Raw genomic sequence first — 25,774 nt, forward strand, 5'->3', positions numbered from 1 at the left:
AGTTTAATCCCCCCTAAGACATACGACGCATGCAGGTTATTAGTACCCAGATGCATAACTTTACATTTATCCACATTGAACCTCATTTGCCAAGTGGATGCCCAGACACTTAGTCTATCCAAGTCATCTTGTAACCTATACACATCCTCTATAGACTGTACTGTGCTACAAAGCTTGGTGTCATCTGCAAAGATGGAAACAGAGCTGTTAATACCATCCTCTATATCATTGATAAATAAATTAAACAACAGCGGTCCCAGTACAGAACCTTGGGGTACACCACTAATTACCGGGGACCAATCAGAGTACGAATCATTGACCACCACTCTCTGGGTACGATCCATGAGCCAGTGTTCAATCCAGTTACAAACTAAAATTTCCAAATCCAAAGACCTTAACTTACCTGTCAGACATCTATGAGGGACAGTATCAAACGCTTTAGCAAAATCCAGAAACACTATATCCACAGCCATTCCTCTGTCAAGGCTTCTACTCATCTCTTCATAAATGCAAATTAGATTGGTTTGACAACTTCTATCCTTAGTAAACACATGCTGGTTATCACTTATAATACAATTATCCCCTATGTATTCCTGTATGTAATCCCTTATAAGTCCTTCAAACAATGTACCCACAATGCACGTTAAACTTACAGGTCTATAGTTTCCTGGGAAAGACCTAGAGCCCTTTTTGAAGATTGGCACTACATTCGCCTTGCGCCAGTCCCTTGGCACAATACCAGACACCAGTGAATCTCTAAATATCATGAACAGGGGTACAGATATTACTGAACTTACCTCTCTAAGAACTCTTGGGTGCAATCCATCTGGCCCTGGAGATTTTCTTACATTTATATTACTTAACTTACCTTGTACCATCTCTACATTAAGCCAGTTCAGTACATTACATGATGTGTTATACCAGCACTGACCTGGCCAATGTCAGCTCCTCCTTCTTCCCTAGTATATACAGAACTAAAGAACCCATTCAGTAGCTCTGCTTTCTCTTTATCGCCTGTGACAACCTCCCCATTATCATTATTAAGGGGTCCTACATGCTCTGTCCTTGGTTTTTTGCATTTATGTATCTAAAAAAAATATTTAGGATTAGTTTTGCTTTCTTTGGCCACCTGTCATTTTGAATTTTTGCTGTTTTTATTACATTTTTACAGATTTTATTAAGCTCTTTATACTGTTTAAATGTTATAGCTGACCCATCAGATTTGTATTTTTTGAAGGCTATTTTTTTGTTGTTTATTGCTCTTTTAACATCATTTGTCAGCCATGTAGGATTTAGTTTTAATCGCTTATATTTGTTCCCCTTTGGTATATATTTAGCTGTATAGTTATTTAGAGTTGATTTAAAGATGTCCCATTTACCTTCTGTATCAGTATTTGAGAACACCTCCCCCAAGTCTATGTCCTGTAGTGCAGCTCTCAGCCCAGGGAAATTTGCCTTTTTAAAGTTATATGTTTTTGCCTTCCCCGCCTGTCTTTGTTTTCTACATTTTAAGTCAAAAGTAACTATATTGTGGTCGCTATTACCAAGGTTTTCCCGCACAGTTACATTACCAACCAGCTCTGCGTTGTTGGAAATTATCAGATCCAACAAGGCATCACTTCTTGTTGGGTCCTCCACAAACTGGCCCATAAAATTATCCTGCAATAAATTTAGGAATTGTCGCCCCTTTGTAGTTTTAGCCAACCCTGGACCCCAATCTATATCTGGATAGTTAAAATCTCCCATTATTACCACTGTACCTGCTCGGGCGGCTCTCTCTATTTGTTTATGCAGCCGACCTCCTCTCTCTTCAGCGATATTAGGGGGTCTGTAGATTACACCAAGTATTATTTTTTCAGTATTTGCCTCCTTTTGTAATTCTACCCACAGTGATTCCACATCCTCAGAATCATCACACACTATGGCATCGTTCACACTGACTTTCATACCACTTCTAACATACAGACAGACTCCACCACCTTTTCTGTTCATTCTATCTTTGCGAAACAATGTAAACCCCTGCAGATTGACAGCCCAGTCATGCGAGGAGTCCAGCCATGTCTCAGTGACCCCAACTATATCAATATGTTCCTCCAGTATCAAGGCCTCAAGCTCCCCAATTTTATTTGCTAGGCTTCTGGCATTTGTGAACATACACCTTATATTTCTATCCTTTATGTTATTGGGGTTAATGGGATTCAAGGGTGTAAGTTTTATTTTCCTATGAAGCCTATTCCTATTAACTATTCTAACCCCTCCCTCCGCTCCACCCCAGGTACATTTATAATTCCCACCTCTCTATCTACACTATCTTCCCCCTCTTTGCTGTAGGTTCCCTCCCCCCAAGTCCCTAGTTTAAACACTCCTCCACCCTTCTAGCCATCTTCTCCCCGAGCACAGCTGCACCCTCCCCATTGAGGTGCAGCCCGTCCCTACGGTAGAGCCGGTAACAGACAGCGAAGTCAGCCCAGTTCTCCATGAACCCAAACCCTTCCTTCCTACACCAGCTTCTGAGCCACTTGTTTACCTCCCTGATCTCCCGCTGCCTCTCTGGTGCGGCTTGTGGTACTGGTAGTATTTCAGAAAATACTACCTTGGAGGTCCTTGCCTTAAGCTTGCGGCCTAAGTCCCTGAAATCATTTTTAAGGACACTCCACCTACCTCTTACTCTGTCATTGGTGCCAATGTAGTATATGTACATAACATGAAACAAATGTTTTTTTTTTTTTTTCAAAAGATCCATAGCTTTTAAATCTGCAGCAAGTCAATTATTTTTAGCAGACTTGCATACTACAAGACACCTTCAGAGGAGTCAGCTGTTTTGGCTGGCATGAGAAGACCTATGCAATATTAGGAAGGTGGTTTATGTCATGGCTAACCAATACATCCTAGGAGTTGGAGCTCAATTTCACTGATAATGTTCCAAATCCATTACAAAAGATGTAAAAATAACAGTGTGGCTGTCTATCACTGCCACTAGAGGGAACTCACTGCATACTGTGTATATACTGAACCTAATAAAAAATGTTCACTGTTTTCTCTTATACAATGGCCTCAACATACAGTAGTTTCAACATACAATGGTTTAATGACCTCACAAAAAAATTTTTTGGTTACAGAGCATTAGTTATGGAAAAGTGAAAGGTGTTGTTACAAAGTATAATTAGTCCCACAACAAACAAAGCATCATATGGGTCTGTAGATGGAAAAATAAGAGTCATGGGCCGAAATCTAGTGCTCCTACACATTACCAGCACACAAAAAAAGGTGTAGAAAAATGCTTCACTTACACCTATAATGATGAATGCTGGCCATGGTTCTTATAGGGTGGGGAGGAAAAACACGAAAGTGCAGAAACTAATAAAGCCCTTATTTACATAGTATTTTGGTTGAAATTATTTTTGTCTACCAGGACAGGTGGATTTTCATGAGGGACAAGTAGATTCTGTTCCTTTTTAGTCCCTTGGACAAGCAGTTTTAATTTCCACACCCCTAAGGATCATTGTAACTTGAAACCATACTTAACATACAATGCTATGGACAGTCCAGATCTGTAAAACGTGTCAATGGCTGGAAGACCTGACCAATCAGAATGGGTATTCACTAGTAAAACACCTGTATTACTGAAGCGTATGCACTGAATTCCTGTCTGGTAGCAGCTCCCTACAGTACAGGGAGGTATTACAAGTTCTGTACTGTTCTTTACCTGTGACAGGGGTAGATGCTCCATTGCACAACAGGTAAGGTAAGCTCCATTTTACTTTTTTAGGACACTGCATCTACTGTACAGAACCCTGAGGAAGCTCCCATCCTTCACATAGACAGTGTGTTACAGCTCCCAGCAACTCTGTCACTTTTATATGCAAGGACTTGTTTTATCTGTATTCGTTATCTACTTATTTTTCTTTAATCCTCACTTTTTCTTATTTTTGGATGACATTTTTTGGCTTCAGAACCAGTTACCAGGTTTCCATAGAGTTATGGTCTCAACATACAAAAGGTCGTCCGTGAACCAATTAATATTGTAACTTGAGGGACCACTGTATGGAGAGAAGTCTCTAGAACCTTTTTATATACAGTAAGATGAATGCGACAGTTAGAGATGAGCGAACTTACAGTAAATTCGATTCGTCACGAACTTCTCGGCAGTTGATGACTTTTCCTGCATAAATTAGTTCAGCTTTCAGGTGCTCCGGTGGGCTGGAAAAGGTGGATACAGGCCTAGGAGACTCTTTCCTAGGACTGTATCCACCTTTTCCAGCCCACCGGAGCACCTGAAAGCTGAACTAATTTATGCAGGAAAAGTCATCAACTGCCGAGCCGAGAAGTTCGTGACGAATCGAATTTCCTATAAGTTCGCTCATCTCTAGTGACAGTATATGCAACGGCATGGCATACAGAAGTAACCATCAGGCCCATATTTTCAGGAAATGCAACATTTTCTCTATGAATTTAAGTACATGTAGAGGAATATTTCCTTTATGTTCTGTATGAGTTCAAAGAGCACACAAAACACATACTTACATACTCCATATCATGCTTTGATTCTGAAAAATAATTCAACATGTCTGTGCTTTGTGGATCATAGTCTACTTTATATCGCTGAGTATTTTTGGCTTGCTCCTTCCTGATGATTTCTATTTTGGTCTGAGGATTACTATACAACATTCTCTGCGTGTTAGATGGTGCTTGAGTGTCATTGATGTCAGGAAGCATGTCCTCATCCGATTTGCTGAAATTTTCTATCGATATAAAAAGTATATATATATTTAACATTAGAATCATTTATATTCGTTTTGATGTCTATGAAATATGTTATTGTTTGACAGAACATGCAACGTATGTAAAGCTAATTCCTACAGTAAAACATTTGGATATGCTTAATTCCCTTTGGACCCAAGCATTTCACCAATGCATGCACAAAGAAAAAAAAAAAAGAAGCAGCATAATTAAGATGTGAAAGATCAAGTTGATTGTTCTTCCTATTCTTAACTGGTACTATATATAAACTACTGCAAAATAGTTTATCAAACTAAAAAAAAAAAAAAAAAATTAAAAAGCCAGTTTTTTTTTTTTCATGAAATCATTCAGTTAAATAAACTCAACATTTTTGGGAACAGTATTGCATTAGTGAGTTGCTGTTTAAAACACCTATAGTGAAAAGTTAGTTTTCAGTTGGATTACTAAGGACTCCTTGTATAAAAAAAAAAAAAAAAGTTTGTACACAGCTTTTTTTTCTCTCTTTCTTTTTATTTTTTTTTAAAGCAGACAAATTTCCTACTACTGTCCTAACAAGATACCAGGACATAACCTAAAGCTCAAAACATCCAATTATCTCTCTCCACAGGCTTCATTCTTGCTTTTGGCTAGAATCTACACCAAAACTGCATATAACTCTTAGGGGTCTCTTCTGTGTTACTACATTTCATTTCTGAACTTTATTGCAGTTTTACCAGTTTTGCCCCTCTGAAGAAAGGCTTCATCTCAAGCCTTTAGATTTCCCTGAGCTATTGGGTGTAAAGTAGCTTCTACAATCTACATCATCATCTCTTATGCACTGCACACTGAGTAAAGAGGATCCTGCTTCCTTGTTTTTCTATAGGACACCCTCGGAAGAGACAGTATAGGAGGACAAGCAGAGCTGTACAAGCTATAAATCAAGCCCATGCAGTTTTCACCATATACTCAGGAAAAACTACAGCAAGTGCAGCACAATCACGACAGGCACACCAAGTAATCATCTAATCAACTGGTGCCAGAAAGTTAACAGATTTGTAAATTACTTCTATTAATAAAAAAATAAATCTATATTTCTAGTACTTAGCTGCTGTATGCTCCAGAGGAAGTTGAGTAATTATTTTCTGTCTGACCACAGTGCTCTCTGCTGGCACCACTGTCCATGTCAGGAACTGTCCGATGCAGGAGAGGTTTGCTACGGGGAAGTGCTCCTACTCTGGACAGTGTTCCTGACACGGACAGAGGTGTCAACAGAGAGCACTGTGGTCAGACTGAAGGGAACAACGCATCAGCTGCTGTATTCTGCAGATTAAGTTAAGTCCTGGAAGGATTACATTTTTCAAATCTATTTAACTTTCTGGAACCAAAAAGGAAGAAAAAAAAAAAAAAGGAATATAAGTTTGTTTTCCACCAGAGAACCCCGTTAAACCCCTTAAGGACTCAGCCCATTTGGGCCTTAAGGACTCAGACAATTTTATTTTTAGGTTTTCGTTTTTTCCTTCTTGCCTTCTAAAAAGCATAACTCTTATATTTGCATCCACAGACTAGTATGAGGGCTTGTTATTTGCGCGACCAGTTGTCCTTAGTAATGTAACTCACTTTACCATAAAATGTAAGGTGCAACCAAAAAAAAAAAAATACTATTTGTGTGGGGAAATTGATAAGAAAACCTCAATTTTGGAAGGTTTCGTTTTCATGTTGTACACTTATGGCAAAATAGACCTGTTTTCTTTATTCTGTGGGGCAATACGATTAAAATGATACCCATGATTACATACTTTCCTATTATACCGCTAAAAAAAAAAAAAAAAAAAAATTGCAAACTTTTTAACCAAATTTGTGCGTTTAAAATGCCTCTATTTTTGCTACCCTATAACTTTTTCAATTTTACGTATAAGCGGGGTATGAAGGCTCTTTTTGTAATCTAATTTTTTTTATACCACATTTGCATATATAAAACCATGATGCTCGCAGTTACGTATAGGACGTAAATGTACGTCCTGGTGCGTTAAGTACCACCTCACCATGCCACACATTTACATCCTGCGTTGTTAAGGGGTTAAAGTACGATGATATCAGTTATTAACTATGTAAGGATTAGGGATCGACCGATATCGATTTTTTTGTGCCGATACTGATAATCTGTGGAGGTTAGCGCACGGCATAACGCAGGACGCCGCAGGAGCCAGAGGTAGCGCGGACCCTGGCAACAGGTAATTATAAAACCGGGGATGGGGGAGGCAATGGGGCAGCGGCGTTCTCTGGCTGGGGCGGTGCGGTACATTATCGGCAAAGTAATTGCTGATACCGATAACATCCAAAATCGTGAATATCGGCCGAACCGATAAAAGGTCGATCCCTAGTAAGGATCCCATCATATTAAAAGGTTTGTGTTCGCCATTTGTAAAGTTATAAAAGTGCCTTTTCTGTTAGAACACCTCTAGGACACTTCAGCTGCTAACGAAAAAGGCACTTTTATAACTTTGTAAACAGTGATAAGCAAAACTAAAAAAAAAAAAAAAAAAAAAAAAAAGGTAGGTAGTTTTATGCCCTAGCCCCTATCTTCTGGGTATGGAGCCAATTACTCCAAACCATTTTTTTTTAGAGGTATTCATTTATTTTGTAAACACCACGAGATCCCTAACCAGGGATCATTAAAGGGGTATTCAATTTTTTGACTTTGCTACAGAGGCTGTAAAGTTAGTGTAATTCATAATATAGTGTCTATACCTGTGTGTGACAGTTTTCTCAATTCTTCTGAGATTTTCACCCCAGTATTTATTTTTAACAGCATACAAATTGACTGTGGTCTCAGATTTTTCCAAGGTTGCAATGCGGCCGAGACCTGACTCACTAATCAGCTGATGAGAGGGAGCCTGTCTGCTTCAATGGGTGGAGGGATCGCTTGGTGGGAGAGAGAGATCAATCTGCAACAGCTGAAGGAACCATGATTGAAAACCACAGGTTTTTGAATGGATGCAGCTCATTTATGTTTCAATGGGTGGGGTGGGTGGTGTGTGGGAGGGAGGAAATGGAATTTGTAGTAAAAAAACTCCAACAGGAAATACCAGTTCACAAAAAGCTAGCCACAGTATTATGGTAATATCCCAACATAGCCATTTAGCCCCAAGACAAGTGCAGATCCTTCCAAGCATGTCCATTACTGCCCATCAGGTATGTATTAAAATCATCTTATGATGGATAACCCCTTTAATAACCTTTCTATGTCTCTAATGAAGCTTTGAGAAGCTTAATATTTTAGGGGGGCTGTAGGTCTGAGCTTTAAACAAACCTGTGTCGCCGGTCAATTTTATCATCTGCAGCCAAAAACGGTGATATATATGATGTAAAAGCAAAATTTTCTATGTCTATGGGCTGTGAGTCCAAGTGATAGCTATATTATATCCCTGTATTTGCGATCAGTGACTGGCGACAATGATGTTTTTAACTTTGGTTAAAAACACCAATACAGTTTATAAAAAACACAAAAGTTACGTTCTAGTGTGGGGATATAACGAAAGGGTATTAATGATCCCTGGTTAGGGTTCTTGTGGTGTTTACAGATGGAAACTTACCCATTTTTCCACTGGGGTATTCGTTATGATAACATTTATTTTGTGGAACTCAATAGATCTGCTTTGCAAATACTTTCTCCGTCTACGGTATATAGTAAATGTTGCAATCATTTTGTTTAGCACTCAAAGAATATTGCTCTCAGTGAGACTTTGCTGGTGTTGCCAGTGATATAATGGAATAACGAGATAGCTAAAGAGATCACAATGCAAACACTTGTCGAATATTGCACCATCTTTATTTTCAATGTCACTTGATAGAATCAGAATCTATCCTGGAATGACCTTGTTGGCCAGCCATGTCCTTCTGTTACTAATTTACCTAGCAACTTACAAGAACCATAGCAAACAGGACAATGGCAAACATTGCAACATCTTCGGCCATTACAGTAAAAAATAAATAAATAAATAAAATTAGTAACATTGACCTCCATTATTTTGTAAAATTTTAATTCTATGTATGCCCTATAGTACTATAGTAAAATTATGTAAACAGAACTGTGCTCACAGCAAGTTTAACCTTTAAGGGCTAAGCCCATTTTGACCTTAAAGGGGTACTCCGCTGTAAACATCTTATCCTCTATCCAAAGGATAGGGATAATATGTTAGATCGCGGCAGTCCTGCCGCTGGGGATTCCCGCGATCTTTGCTGCGGTACCCCAATCAATCTGAGCACGAAGCGAACTCCGATCCATGCCCGATGACTGCCTTCATTCACGTCTATGGGAGGAGGCATGATGGCTATGTACCATCCTTTGGATAGTAGGAGATAAGATGTTTTGCAGTGGAGTCTCCTTTAAAAGGACCAGACCATTTTTTTGTTTTTTGGAAATCTGACACTTTATGCATTAATAACTCAAACTTGACATGTTTTTACTATAAGACATTAGAGAGCTTCAAAGTTTAGCAGCAATTTTCCATGAAAATTTTAAAATCAAAATTTTTCAGGGACTAGTTCAGTTTTGAAGTAAATTTGAGGATCTTTATGTTAAAAATTCCCCATAAATGACACCATTATGAAAACTGTATCCCTCAAAGTATTCAAAATTACATTCAGAAAGTTTGTTAACCATTAAGGTGTTTCACAGGAATAGCAGAAAATTCAAAATCTCCATTTTTTTCCACTAGCAAGTTCATGTAGCCGATTTTTACAAGAAGTAAAAAGGAGAAAAAGCCCTCAAAATTCATAACTCAATTTCGCTCGAGTAAGGAAATGCCTCATATGTGGATGTTAAGTGCTATTTGGGTGCAGTAGAGAGCTCAGAAGGGAAGGAGCAACACATGGCATACTATTTTGGAAACTACACCCTTCAAGGAAGGTAACAAAGTGGTAAAGTTAGTCTTAAAAAGGGGTATTTCAGGAGGAAAAAAAAACAAAACAAAAAAAAAAAACTATTTATACCAACTGGCTCCAGAAAGTTAAACGGATTTGTAAATTACTTCTATAAAAAAATATTAATCCTTCCAGTACTTATCAGCTGCTGAAGTTATTATGCTCTTTTCTGTCTGACAACAGTGCTCTCTGCCGACATCTCTGCTTGTCTCAGGAACTGTCCAGAGTACGAGCAAATCCCCACAGCAAACTTCTAATGCTTCGGACATTTCCTGAGACAAGCAGAGATGTCAGCAGAAAGCACTGTTGTCAGACAGAAAAGAGCAACTCGACTTCAGCAGCTGATAACTACTGGAAGGATTAATATTTTTTAAAAGTAGTAACTTACAAATCTGGAGCCAGGTGATATATTAAACCGTCAACAACCATGGAATTATATGCTCGACCATGTGCCGTTACTGGGGTATGAGGCGGGCTGATTCTTGTAGCTGGGGGCTGGCATCAATAGCAGACATGTGGCAATCGTCGTGGCCGGCTATTAACCCTTTAGATTGCCGCTGTAAAAGCTTACATAGGCGTCTAAAAAGGTGCTTTTATCCCATCCCTGGTGGTCCAGTGGGGTGGTTGCGATCCACTGTGGATGCGTGCCGGCTCCGGCACTCAGAAGGCTCCATTTAGGAAGGCTCCATGGGTGCCAGAACAGAAAAAAAAAAAAAAAAAACAAACAACAACACATAGCACATTATTTTGGAAACTACATCCCTTAAGGAACGTAACAAGCACTACAGTGAGCCTTAACACCCCACATGTTTGATAAATGTTCGTTAAAGTGGGATGTGAAAATTTAAAATTTGATTTATTTTCACCAAAATGCTGGTGTTACCCTAAATTTTTAAATTTCACTAGGGGTAATAGAAGAAATGTGTTTACAAATGTTGGGGTGCACTTTCATCCTAGGACCTACCTCATAACATGGCTCTTGGAGAGGGAATTTTGCTGGAATCAATGTCAGGGGCCATGTGCTTTTACAGAGCTCCCATGTACCAGAACAGCGGAACCCCCCCCCCCCCCCCACATGTGCCATCATTTTGGAAACTACACTATTTACTATGTATTTACTATGTATTTTGGAACAGTGGTCCATTAATTTCACAAAAAATGCTGGTGTTACCCCAGATTTTTCATTTCCACAAGGGGGAATAGGAGAAAATGCCTCACAAAATTCGAAACTCTTTGCATCGGAGCTTAAAAATACCCCATATGTGGATGTAACGTACAGTGTGGATGCACAATAGGGCTCAAGAGTCACAGAGCTATGTTCGCATTTGAGGCCTATGATATATCAGTAGCTGACTGTTACATACATTCAGAGGAAGAAAAAAAGAGAAACACCCAAATGTAACCCCATTACAGACAGTACACCCCCTGAGGAATCTGAATAGGGGTGAAAACGACATTTTGAATGCACAGGCGTTTCATACATTTATTTTTTCAGGAATGGATGAAGTGTAGTTTGGGGGAAAATAAAAATTACAATTTTACTACTGATATGCCAATTATGTACCCAAAAATTATGACCCAGAGCAAAGACAAAAGTAAAAATGATGCCTGCCCCAAACCTTATGCTCTGATTCATTATTATGGGAGTGTTGTGTGTGGCCCTCCCTAACATCTTGCCTGAGGCATGCAAACCCCCAATGGAAGTGACTGACCTTTTTCGAAAAATACCCCAAGAGGTCTTATTAGGTTTATTTTCTGAAGGTTTTTTGGGGCAATTTTGTGGTTTATGGGTTTAAAATTTGGAAGATAATGTACTGTCGACTGGTACACTGCAGTCAAATTATGGGAAATTAAAATGGGGTTAGAGGATTATAAATTTAGTACTTCATGGAAGTATGGTCTGCTGCAGCACCTCGACAAGGACAGGGGAGCTGCTGTTACCATGAGTTGTGGTCAGCATAACATAGTAACATAGGGGGACAGGTATCATTATTTGTGTATGGTAGAAGCCTTTTACCCCTTTTTCCGAATTCTAAATTATGTGCAGAAGCTTTAAATTTATCAATCAAGCGCAATGAGCTTCATAAATTGTGGGTAAATATAGTAATCTCCTCAATCCACTCTTTGGAAAATAGAATCAATGATTTAGAGCATCTTGCTACGTCAAGTCCAAGATGGCTTATATTTGCGCAAAAAAAACAGCTCTTGCAGCAAAATTTTTGGTGTAAAAGGAAAAGTACGCAGTTAATAAATCCATGCGTACTATAGATGTCACTCCAAGGTACCCTGATTCGGCCACATCTGGAGGACATGCTCTACCAAAACGTGCGCAAAAAAAATGCGCAAAAAAATACACACAAAACAGGGGTAAAATCTTTGCTACATGTCCCCCATAGTTCATGAGGTTGAAAAAAGACCAGACTCCATCAAGTTCAACATATATCCCTAATGAGTCCCTATTGAGTTGAGTTGATCCGGAGGAAGGCAAAAAATCTTCATACTAGAGGTAAAAATTCCTTCCTGACTCCAAATATGGCATTCAGAATAAATCCCTGGATCAACAGTCTGTCCCTATAAATCTAGTATACGTAACCAGCGATGTTATTACTCTCCAAAAATGCATCCAGACCCCTTTTGAACTCTTTTACAGAGTTTACCATGACCACCTCCTCCAGGAGAGAATTCCACAGTCTCACTGCTCTTACAGTAAAGAACCCCAGTCTGTGCTGGCGTAGAAACCTTCTTTCCTCTAGACGTAGAGGATGCCCCAGGTACTGTTATGTTACAGAACATTCTTATAGACTTATAAGGACATCCCTCTTGTCCTCATACCTGACCAGCAACAGATTTTCACTGGTAGGGGCCCTGATCTCACCCTAGCAGAGAATTTTTCTGTGTATTATGATGTGATTTTTGTAATTGTTTAGAGGTGTGATGATGCATCATCTTAGGGTGTAACTATATTTAATATTGTGCCTGTGGACATAATTTTATCGGATGACCAAAATCACATTTAGGTGATATTATATACTCTTTGTAATATTGTGAGATCTTTTTACCTACTTGAGTGTTAGTAGACGGTTTGTGTAGTCTCCTATTACAAACTTTCCCCTAAACAGTTTTCCCTTTACCACACCTATTATTTTGGAGCTTCCTCTCCTTTGTGGGATCATCCAATATGCAAGTGCCCTAATCTTTTTTATTATCTCATGTTTTCTTGTTGGTTGCCTATTCATATTGTTTAGGGTTGTCTCTTTGCTCTTTGATATACGAACTGTGATCTTGTGGGCTTATGTGCACATTATTTAAATACATATTGACACTTGATTTTTCTCTTTTCTCGCTGATACTCATCCACACCGACCACTTTGGTTACCCACCAGAAATTGGTGTATTTTTAATTTCTATTTAATAAAAGCTACATTTTAAGGGTTTTTGCTGACTGCAGTATAAGCAAGTCCTCTGGTACCTAAACCCATTTTTCTATTATAATTTTTTCTGTAAGTCTTACATCCTAAGGCTCTACTAGCCTTGGCAGCCACTGCCTGGCACTGGTCACTAAAGTTGAGCTTACTGCCCACCAGTACGCCCCCCAAAAGTCCTTTTTGGTTATACTTTTACCCAATGTTTTATTATTATCTACCACATAATTGAAAATTTTTACAGCCCATGTGCACAACCTTACCTTCATCCACATTAAACTTAATTTGCCACTTCTCTGCCCAAGCCTCCAACTTCCCCAGATCCCTCTGAAATATTATATTATCCACCTCTGTGGTGATTACTAGGGATGGCCCGATACCAGCTATTTGCATGGTATCAGGGACTCAATGTCCGCTACCCTGTTCTCCCAACTGCATCATGGCGTTCCATGGAGGAGCATGTGACCCACAAGTCACTCCACCTCCTACACTGCACCCAGCATAATGCTATGGAGGAAGCAGAGTGACGTATATATCACATGCACCCCCATAGGACGCCATGATGCAGAAGGGAGAACGGGGCTGCTACTAATGTCTGCAAAGGGATACTACCTACTATTAAATGAAATCTTACAGCAAAGTCGCCGACACCAACTTGGCTTTATATGTAGATAGTGCAGGTGACCAGGTTTCTTTAATTCTATTACTCGCCAATACCAATTAAGCGTACTTTTATTTTAAAGTATCGGTACTCTTACTTTGTCTTTTAAAAAAAAAAATGGTATCGGGACATCTGCAAATATTAAAATTATACTGTACACTCTCTCTCTCTACAAGGTCATTAAAAGGAAAACTGTCAGCTTGATCCCCCCGCACTAACCAGCGGTACTGGCTGATGCGGGGGATGCTGATCAGTTTGATATGGGGGGAGCAAGCTGACAGTTTTCCCTTTAACATATTGAAATAAGTTGACAGTCCTGACCCCTGTGGGACCCCATTTGTAACAGTCACCCACCAGAGTAAGTTCCATTGATAACCACCCTCTGCTTCCTATCAGAGACAGTTGCTAACCCATGTACATATATCCTCTCAGAGCCCCAACATCTTCATTTTATGTACTTTGTGTGACACTAACAAATGCCTAAGAACAGTCCAGATACAACATCCACAGCTTCACCCCGGTCCAAATCACTGACCTTATAGAAGCGGATCAGATTATTCTGACCCATAATAAGACAATTAGATGGGGCAGCAAAGAAGGGGGAAGTCATTATTATGGGGGCCTTTAACTACGCCGACAGACTGGGAAGACACAGGTTTTTGGCAATAATAAAGGACAATTACCTTTTACAATTAGTGCAGGACCCAACAAGATGTGCGGCACTACTGGACCTTATACCAACCAATAGGATAGATATATTATACGAACTAGAGGTAGGGGAGGTCATCTTGGTAATAGTGACCCCAACATAACTTTTTAACTATCCTGTAAGAGGAAGTCTACTATTGGGGCTAGAGATGAGCGAATTTACAGTAAATTCGATTAGTCACAAACTTCTCGGCTCGGCAGTTGATGACTTATCCTGCATAAATGATTTCAGCTTTCAGGTGCTCCTGTGGGCTGGAAAAGGTGGATACAGTCCTAGGAGACTCTTTAGCTGAACTAATTTATGCAGGAAAAGTCATCAACTGCCGAGCCGAGAAGTTCGTGACGAATTGAATTTACTGTAAATTCGCTCATCTCTAATTGGGGCTACGAAAACAAACTTCAGGAAGGCCAATTTTTACAGACTTAGTGGCATAGATTGGGACCGTGCCCTCAGTAATAAAAGTGCACAACCCAAAATATATCTTGTGAACGAAATATACCATACGGTAATAAATTGACTAGAAATAGGAGAAAACCAATTTGGCTAACAAAAACAGTTAGGGATGTGATAAATGATAAGAGGAAAGCGCTCAGACTTCCAAAAACAAGGAGAGGAATATAGTCTGTAAAAAAAATAAAAAAAATAATTGCTACAGAGAATGATTGCCATAGAAAGCAAAAAGAATCCCAAAATATTGTTCACCAACATAAATAATAAACTTAAGGGCCCAACATTTTCAGTTTTAAGAAATAATCTGGGTGTAATGGTGGAGAATGAGGAAAAGGCCAATCTACTAAATGCCTTCTTTACTATATTTACACAGGACAATCCATTGTCAGAGAACAGGGGAAGAGACTATGTAAATTCCTCAGCAAATCTTGCTTGTTTAACCAAACAAAAAAAAGAGTGATGCCACCTAAGTAACAAACACACAAATCACCAGGCCCAGATGGAGTAAAAAAATTGATCCCTGAGAACTATAGGTCTGTAAGTTTAAAGGGGTTATCCAGGAATAGAAAAGAAAAAGCTACATTTCTTTTTAAAACCGCTCCCAGTCTGTCTCCAGGTTAGGTGTGGTTTTACAACTTGGTTCCATTCACTTCAATGGAACCGAGCTGCAGAATCACACCCAACCTGGAGAGGGAGCTGTTTTCAAAAGGTAGCTGTGTTTTTCTATTCCTGGATAACCCCTTTAACCCCTTAAGGACTCAGGGTTTTTCCACTTTCGTTTTTTCCTCCTTACCTTTTAAAAATCATAACCCTTTAAATTTTCCACCTAAAAATCCATATTATGGCTTATTTTTTGCGCCACCAATTCTACTTTGCAGTGACATTAGTCATTTTACCCAAAAATGCACGGCGAAACGGAAAAAAAAAAATTGTGCGACAAAAAAAATAAAAAAAAAATAAAAAAAAAAAAAATCGAAAAAAAAACGCCATTTTGTAACTTTTAGGGGCTTCCGTTTCTACGCAGTGCATATTTCGGTAAAAATTACACCTTATTATTCTGTAGGTCCATACGGTTAAAATGATACCCTACTTATATAGGTTTGATTTTGTCGCACTTCTGAAAAAAATCATAACTACATGCAGGAAAATTTATACGTTTAAAAATGTCATCTTCTGACCCCTATAACTTTTTTATTTTTCCACGTACGGGCCGGTATGAGGACTCATTTTTTGCGCCGTGATCTGAAGTTTTTATCGGTATGATTTTTTATCGGTATTATTTTGATCGGACTTTTTGATCACTTTTTATTAATTTTTTAATGTTATAAAAAGTTACCAAAATACGCTTTTTTGGACTTTGGAATTTTTTTGCGCGTACGCCATTGACCGTACGGCTTCATTAATTATATATTTTTATAGTTCGGACATTTACGCACGCGGCGATACCACATATGTTTATTTTATTTTTTTTACACTTTTTTTTTTATGGGAAAAGGGGGGGTGATTCAAACTTTTATTAGGGAAGTGGTTAAATGACCTTTATTAACACTTTTTTTTTTGCAGTGTTATAGGTCCCATAGGGACCTATAACACTGCACACACTGATCTCCTATGCTGATCACTGGCGTGTATTAACACGCCTGTGATCAGCATTATCGGCGCTTGACTGCTCCTGCCTGGATCTCAGGCACGGAGCAGTCATTCGCCGATCGGACACCGAGGAGGCAGGTAAGAGCCCTCCCGGTGTCCGATCAGCTGTTCGGGATGCCGCGATTTCACCGCGGCGGTTCCGAACAGCCCGACTGAGCAGCCGGGATACTTTCAGTTTCACTTTAGAAGCGGCGGTCAGCTTTGACCGCCGCTTCTAAAGGGTTAATACCGCACATCGCCGCGATCGGCGATGTGTGGTATTAGCCGCGGGTCCCGGCCGTTGATTAGCGCCGGGACCGACGCGATATGATGCGGTATCGCGGCGCGATCCCGCTTCATATCGCGGGAGCCGGCGCAGGACGTAAATATACGTCCTGCGTCGTTAAGGGGTTAACATCTGTTGTGGGTCAGATTGTAGAGTGTTTTCTGAGAGATGCTATTCTGGAATATCTTAATGAAAGTACCCTTCTAACAGAACTAACATAGGTTTATGCTGGATCATTCCTGTCAGACTAATCTGATCAGCTTCTATGAGGAGGTCAGTCAGATTGGACCAGGGTAAAGCTGTGGATGTTGTATATCTGGACTTTTCTAAGGCATTTAATACAGTGGTCCCTCAAGTTACAATATTAATCGGTTCCAGGATGACTATTGTATGTTGAAACCATTGTATGTTGAGACCAGAACTCTATGGAAACCTGGTAATTGGTTCTGAAGCCACCAAAATGTCATCCAAAAATAGGAAAAAGTGAGGATTAAAGAAAAACAAGTAGATAACCAATACAGATAAAAGCAAATCCTTACATATTAAAGTAAAAAAGAGCAGCTGGAAGCTGTAATCACTGTCTATTTCAGTGTTTTTGCAACCAGGGTGCCGCCGTCTGTTGCCAAACCACAACTCCCAGCATGCCCGGACAGCCTTTGGCTGTCCGGGCATGCTGGGAGTTGTAGTTTTGCAACAGCTGGAGGCACCCTCGTTGGCAAACACTGGCCTATGTAGAGGACAGGAGCTTCTTCAGGGTCCTGTACAGGACACACAATGTCCTAAAAAAGTAACATGGAGCCGCCCTCACCTGGTGTCCAAAGGAGCAGATCACTCTGGTACAGGTAAAGAGTTGTATGGAACATGCAAATACCTCCCTGTACTGTAGGGGGGCGCTACCAGACAGGAATTCAGTGCATGCGCTTCAGTAATACAGGTGTTTTATCAGTGAATGCCCAGTCTGATTGGTCAGTTCTTCCAGCCAATGACACATTTCACAGATCTGGACTGTCCATACATTGTATGTTGAGTCTGGTTTCAAGTTACAATGGTCCAGTAAAGATCATTGTATGCTGAAACTATTGTATGTTGGGGCCATTGTAAGTTGAGGGGTCACTGTACTGTGCTGCACAGAAGGTTAGTACATAAAATGAGGATGCTGGGGATAGGGGAGGATATATGTAAATGGTTTAACAACTGGCTCATTGAGAGGAAGCAGAGGGTGAGTATTAATGGAGTTTACTCTGGTTGGGTGACAGTTACAAGTGGGGTACTGCAGGGGTCAGTACTGGGTACACTTTTCAATATGTTTATTAATGATCTTGTGCAGATGGCACTAAACCTGGTAGGGTGATTACCACAGAAGAGGATAATATAATATTACAGAGGGATCAGGGGAAGCTGAGGGCTTGAGCAAATTAAGTTTAAATGTGGATACATTTAAGGTCATGCTCTTGGGCGATAAAAACAATTTATAATTGGGTGCTAAATAATAAAGACATTAGGTAAAACTTTTACCAAAAAGATTGGGGGTACTGGTGGACAGTAAAACTTTAGTGATCAGTGCCAAGTAGCTGCTACCAAGGCTAACAAAGTCATGGGATTTTTCTACACTGTGTGTGCTGGTAATGTGTAGCACCAAATTTATTAAAAAGGTCACAGAGCATTTCATACATTTTGTGCTGGTCCACATTTTCTGAAATTTCTCTTTTCACATATACCAAAAAGCTAAGCAAAGTCTGGGCTGGTGCAGTTTTAGAGACTTTTCAGTGGCTTTAAAACCCTTCCATACACGTGTATTGCAACTAAAAAATCAACAGAAAGGTGTTAACCAAAAAGGCGCAAATAAAACCTGCTTGTGCCTTTTCTAGACACAAAGAACAGTCTAAGACAATGATAAGTGTCGGCAATAGAGGCTTGTGATGGACATAGTTTTGCCTCTGTATTAATCACTAGTCAGACCACATATGGAATATTGTGTCCAATTTTGGGCCCCTTTATATAAAAAGGACATGGCTGAACTGGGGAAAGGTACAGGAGGAGAACAAAGATAATGTTATGGGAGGATTACAGGACCAAAACAGGTTATCAAGCTTGGGGTTATTTAGTTGAGAAAAGAAGTCTTAAGGGGATATGATCACAATGTACAAATATGAATGGACAGTACAGAGATCTTTCTAGTGATCTTTTTATACCTAGGCCAGTAACAAAGACAAGGGAGGAAAAAAAGGTTTTACCATCATAACAAATGGGGATTCTTTACTGTGAAAGCAGTGAGACTATGGAACTCTTTCACATGATATTGTGATGTCTGACTCAATAAACAAGTTCAGGGGAGGGGTGGGGCGTTTCTAGATGTTTTTCTGAAAAGAAAAAAAAAAATACCATCACAGGTTAAGAATACAAGATTTATGTGGCTAGAACGTGGATCCAGGGATTATTCCTCTGTCATGGGGCAATTGGCATCCACCTCATGTTTTTTTTTTGTCTTCATCTGGATCAACACAGTAGGGTCTTAGGTTGAACTTGATGGACTCTTCTTTTTTCAACCTTACAAACTGTTACTATGTAGGAGCGGAGTTAGGTTACTCTCCCAAAATTGATACCAATCGATGTTAAACTTATAGATCTATAGTTGACCTGACATCCCATTTGCCAAGTGCTAGTCCTGTGGAATAATCCCTTTTATTTTAGAATCTTTAAATACAAAAAAAAAAAGGAATAAGGGTCTGTCTAGCATGATTCTTAATTCATGCAAAACCCTGGGACGGATGCCATCAGGGCCCGGGGAATTATGTATTTTAATGGTAATAAGGTGGCGTAGCACTTCTTGTTGGGTTAAAGAAAATCTGTCATCAGTATCACCTGCACTAACCTGTCATTCAGGCTTGTAGTGCGGGTTACACTGAACAAAATGATACTGCATCTTGAGCAGTCGCTCCGTTCTGCCGTAATTCTTTTTTTCAGTATATGCAAATTAGTTGCTTGTGGCATGGGCGGAGCTACAAACCCTGCTCCAGGCACGGTGACATCTTCGCCAGGTGGGCACTCTGTGTAAGTTACTGTTCAGTGCATGTGCTGCTCCCTGGGTACACCCGGAAGTGGCGTTCAGGCACACAAGGACGCTGGAATGAAGTTCAGCCGTAAGCCGCTTCTGGCATGCGCCAAACAGTCATGTACACAGAGTGAGCAGGGAGGGGCATTATGAAGATGGAGGAGTCGGGTGGAGCACCCATCCCACGAAGATGATGTCACAGTGCCCGGAGAAGGGTTTGTAGCCCCAAACAACTAATTTGCCTAAACAGTAAGAATAATTACGGTGGAACGGAGTGACAGATCAAGATGCAGCAAGTATAATTTTAATCAGTATATCAGGTTAGCGGGGGTGATAATGATGACAGGTTTCCTTTAAAGTGTACCCGTCAGATCCAACAAAAAAAAGTGTTTATAATAAAAAAATATATATATCTCAACGTGTGTGTGTGTGTGTGTGTGTGTATGTATGTTCCAGCATCACGTCCAAACGGCTAAAGATATTAACATGCAACTTGGCACACGTTACTTATATGTCAACAACAAACATAGGATAGGTGATTTAACCCTTACTCACCCCCATTTGCCAGGGGCGGGGTTTATGTTTAAAGTCCCATACAAGTCAATGGGAAATATATATGTTACTGCATAACTTCCAAATGGCTGGAGATATTTTGATAATACTTGGTCACATGTTACTTATATGTCCACTTAAAATATAGGATAGTTAATTTAACCCTTAACTACCCCCATTTGTGAGGGTCGGGGTCAATGGGAAATATATGTTCCACCATAACTTCCGTACAGCTGGAGATACTTCAATACCTGGTACACATATTATGGGTCGGGATAGGAGGTCGCGATATGAGAATGGGATAGGAGGACGGGATATGATGACAGGATAGGAGGTCGGGATATGACAACAATATATGAAGTTAAAAGCTTCCTCCTTTGTTTATTTTCCTCCCCAACAAGGATTAGGAAGGAAAAACCGGGCAACGCCGGGTACTCAGCTAGTATATATCACTCCGTACTTAATTCTGACCATGTACAGCAAATTTTTATGTGTCCATCACCTTTGTTTTTGTTTTTTTACTACACTTAAATTTAGCTCACTAGTCTGAATTCCTCTCAAAGGGAGGGGGCGTGGCCTCACTGTGCTGTAGTTGTTTGTCTTTTTCAGTAAGAAATACTGAAAATTTAAAAAAAACTATTGGTTTTGCATGCTTTACAACATATCAAAATGTTTTTGTATCTGACAGTGCCCATTTAAGCAGATGATAATTGCTAGAGAATTTACATTATCTCTCCTCATGTCACCTGACATTGGATAAATACACTGCTCAAAAAAAATAAAAAATAAATAAAAAGGGAACACCACAATGTAACTCCAAGTCAATCACACTTCTGTGGAAGCAACACTGATTGACAATCAATTTCACATGCTGTTATGCAAATGGAACAGACAACAGGTCGAAATTCCCAGCAAGTAGCAAGACACCCCCAGTAAAAGGAGTGGTTCTGCGGGTGGTGACCACAGACCCCTTCTCAGTTCCTACGCTTCCTGGCTGATGTTTTGGTCACTTTTGAATGCTGGCGGTGCTATCACTCTAGTGGTAGCATGAGAGAGTCTACAACCCACACAAGTGGCACAGGCAGTGCAGCTCATCCAGGATGGCACATGAATGAGAGCTGTGGCAAGATGGTTTGCTGTGTCTGTCAGCGTAGTGTCCAGAGCATGGAGGCGCTATCAGAAGGCAGGTCAGTACATCAGGAGACGTGGAGGAGGTCGTATGAGGGCTACAACCCAGCTACCTCCACCTTTGTGCAAGGAGGAGCAGGAGAAGCACTGCCAGGGCCCTGCAAAATGACCTCCAGTAGGCCACAAATGTGCATGTGTCCATTCAAACGGTCAGAAAGACTCCATGAGGGTGGTACAAGGGCCAGATGTCCACAGGTGGGGGTTGTGTTTACAGCCCAACACCGTGCAGGACGTTTGGCATTTGCCAGAGAAGACCAAGATTAGCAAGTTCGCCACTGGCACCCTGTGCTCTACCCAGATTAAAGCAGGTTCACACTGAGCACGTGACAGAGTCTGGAGATGCCGTGGAGAACGTCCTACTGCCTGCAACCAGTTTGGTGGTGGGTCAGTAATAGTGTGGGATGGCATTTCTTTGGGGGACAGAGATGAGATCCTCAGACTCCTTGTGAGACCATATTCTGGTGCAGTTGACCCTTGGTTCCTCCTAATGCAAGACAATGCTAGACCTCATGTGGCTGAAGTGTGTCAGCAGTTCTTGCAAGAGGAAGGCATTGATGCTATGGACAGTCTCGCCCGTTCCTCAGACCTGAATCAGTTTCAGCACATCATTTCTCGCTCTAACCACCAACGCCATGTTGCACCACAGACTGTCCAGGAGTTGGCAGATGCTTTAGTCCAGGTCTGGGAGGACATCCATCAGGAGAACATCAGTCACCTCATCAGGAGCATGCCCAGGCGTTGTAGGGAGGTCATACGGGCACATGGAGGACACACACACACACACACACACACACACACACTACTGAGCCTCATTTTGACTTGTTTTAAGGACATTGCAGCAAAGTTGGATAAGCCTGTAGTGGGGTTTTCCACTGATTTTAAGTGTGACTCCATATCCAGACCTCCATGGGTTGATAAATTTGATTTCCATTGATAATTTTGAGTGATTTTGTTGTCTGCACATTCAACTATGTAAAAACGAAATTATTTCATACGATTAGTTCATTCATTCAGATCTAGGATGGGTTATCTTTATGTTCCCTTAATTTTTTTGAGCAGTGAAAAACAATGATGTGTTGGTTTTAACGTAACTTTATTCTTTCATTAGTTATTTACAAGTTTCTGACCACTTGTAAAGTGTTCAATGAGCTGCTCATTGTGTTGGATTGTCAATCCAACCCTCTTCTCCGACTCTTAACACACTGATATCAACGCCGCAGGAGAAATACTAGCACAGGCTTCCAGTATCACCAGTTTCAGGTTCTGCAGAATGGGCAAAACAAAAATTGGAACAGGACCCTCAGAAGATTTTGTTCAGTGATGAGGCAAACTTTTATGTGAATGGTGAAGTTAACAAACAAAACCACCGCTATTGGTCTGACACTAACCCACATTGGATAGATCCCTCCAAGACTGTTGGAACACAAAAATTGATGGTATGGGGTACAAAGATAGTGGGGCCATTCTTCATCAATGGAAACCTCAAGGCCACTGGATATGCAAAATTGCTACATGATGATGTGTTTCCCTCTTTATGCACTGAAGCTGGCACGTTCCCTGAGTTCTTCCAGCAAGATGGTGCACCACCACATTATGGGTGTCAGGTCCGAGCATTCCTTGATGAACAGTTTACTGGAAAGTGGATTGGTCGTCATGGGCCAGTTGAATGGCCCCCAAGGTCTCCCGATCTGACCCCCTTAGACTTATCTTTGCGGTCATCTGAAGGCAATTGTCTATGCTGTGAAGATAAGAGATGTGCAGCACCTGAAACTACAGATACTGGAAGCCTGTGCTAGCAGTTCTCCTGCGGTGTTGCTATCAGTGTGTGAAGAGTGGGAGAAGAGGGTTGCATTGACAATCCAACACAATGGGCAGCACATTGAACACATTTTATAAGTGGCCAAAAACTTGTAAATAACTCATGAAAGAATGAATTTACGTTAAAACAAAGTACAGAATTGTTTTTCTTGTGAAATTCCCAAAAAGTCTGATGTCACATGACCCTCTTCCTATTAAAAAAACAAAAGTTGGAATCAAAATGTCTGACTTCAAAATGGCCGCCATGGTCACCACCCATCTTGAAAAGTTTCCTCCCTCACATATACTAATGTGCCACAAACAGGAAGTTAATATCACCAACCATTCCCATTTTATTAAGATGTATCCATATAAATGGCCCACCCTGTACTTCAATGGCCCAGATGTATTAAGTCACAGGCAAATACTCATTTGCCCATTTCTGTAGTAAAATGAAAGCTAAGGGGGGAAAAAATATATATATATACTGTTTGTCTCAGGGAGTTCAGACAAATCTGGGGCCATTTTTCTTGTTTTGGCCCACTATAACACCTTTTTGGTGTAAGAATCCAATTCCCATAATTCATTCTCCTTCCCCTCCTGCTCTGCAGTTTCTCCCCATGCTTCCTCATAATGTCAGCATAAGTACCCCCACTAGAATACCAGGCTTCCTCTACCATGGCATACCCACATGTTTCCATCCTCTATAGGAGTTCTCTCTTCTTTACATATATATTTTATATGGGTAGCCATGCTAGTACAGTCAAGACTGTAAATGTTGGCACTAGGGATCGACCGATTATCGGCACGGCCGATATTCACTTTTTTTACTTTATCGGTATCGGCTTCTAACCTGCTGATAATGCCGATAATGCGCAAAACAAGGCGTGTGCACGAATGGCGGGACTTCAGGCCGGGACTGAAGTCCCGCGAATCGTGCGCACGCCTTGTTTTGCCGTGCAGAGCATTTGCCTGACAGCATGGTGGAGAGGGAGCCGTCAGCTGTCCCCGCTCCTCCACCTTTCTCACGCTGCTTCATTCTTGCAGTGGGAGTGAGCCAAGGGGACGCCATCCACGGCAGGCCGACGTGATCGCGCCGGCGCCCGGAGATCACGTCCCTGCAGCTCTCACTCACAGTACAAGAACATAGCAGCGTGTGAGAAAGGTGAGCACTGCTCGGGCGCTGTATGGATGGACGGGCAAATTATAAGTGAGGGGGGCAAATTATAAGTGAGGGGCACATATCAGGGGGGGTATTATGTGAGGAACACATGACAGCCCCCATCATGTGCCCATATAATGCCCCCCCTGACATAATACCCTCTGTCCTGTGCCCCTCACATATAATGCCCAGTGTCCTTTGCCCCTAACATATAATGCCCCCTGAGGGGGCAGGACATGGGGCATTATATGTGAGGGGCACTGGCCCGGGGGGGGCATTATATGGGCACATGACAGGGGTGGGCTGTCATGTGCCCCCACATATAATCCCCCCCATCATGTGCCCCTCATACATAATACCCCCTTGCCCTGTGACCCCCATATATAATGCCCCATGTCCTGTGTTCCTCACATACAATGCCCCCACATATAATGCCCCCTGACATGTGCCCCTCATATAATGCCCCATGTCCTGTGCCCCTCACACATAATGCCCCCTGTTCTGCACCCTCGGGGGGCATTATATGTGAGGTGCATAGGACATTATATATGAGGGGCACAGGACAGGGGGTATTATAAGTCAGGGGGGGGGGGGGGCTTTATACAGGCAGGGGGAGAGAAGCAAGTGGCGGCAGCGGTCTCTGGCACCGCAAAAGCCGCTACAGTTCATTGATTTATTAAAGCGCCCACTTTAAATCAATGATCTGCAGCGGCTTTTGGGGGTGGGGGGTGGGGGAGAGAAATAGTCGATAATTTATACCAATATTCTGGTATAAATTATCAGCTATCGGCCTTAACCTCCACAGATTATCAGTATCTGCCCTAAAAAAAAAAATTTAAAACACGATAGTCGATCCCTAGTTGGCACCCCTGAAATTTTTCAAGAAAATTAAGTATTTCTCACAGAAAGGGATTGCAGGAACATGTTTTGCTATACATGTTTATTCCTTTTGTGTGTATTCGAACTAAACCTAAAAAAATTTAAATAAAAAAAAATTTAAAAAAAAATGGGCTGGACAAAATTATTGGCACCCTTTAAAAATTGTGGAAAAATAAGATTGTTTAAAGCATGTGATGCTCCTTTAAACTCACCTAGGGAAAGTAACAGGTGTGGGCAATATAAAATTCACACCTGAAAGCAGATAAAAAGGAAAACAGTTCACTTAGTCTTTGCATTGTGTGTCTGTGTGAGCCACACTAAGCATGGACAACAGAAAGGAGAAGA

General features: G+C 40.9%; 1 protein-coding gene across 2 annotated transcripts in view; it reads right to left on the reverse strand.

The window, feature by feature from the left end:
• The window catches only part of IGFBP3 (insulin like growth factor binding protein 3), a 92,123-nt gene that overhangs the window by 45,870 nt on the left and 20,479 nt on the right, over positions 1–25,774 (reverse strand). For both annotated transcript variants that reach the window (XM_056518430.1, XM_056518431.1), the window contains one exon: positions 4,525–4,742. In XM_056518430.1, coding sequence (XP_056374405.1) covers positions 4,525–4,742 — 218 coding nt within the window. The remainder of the gene's footprint in view (positions 1–4,524; positions 4,743–25,774) is intronic.

Source organism: Hyla sarda, chromosome 5 (genome assembly GCF_029499605.1).
Source record: "Hyla sarda isolate aHylSar1 chromosome 5, aHylSar1.hap1, whole genome shotgun sequence".
Lineage (NCBI taxonomy): Eukaryota > Metazoa > Chordata > Amphibia > Anura > Hylidae > Hyla > Hyla sarda.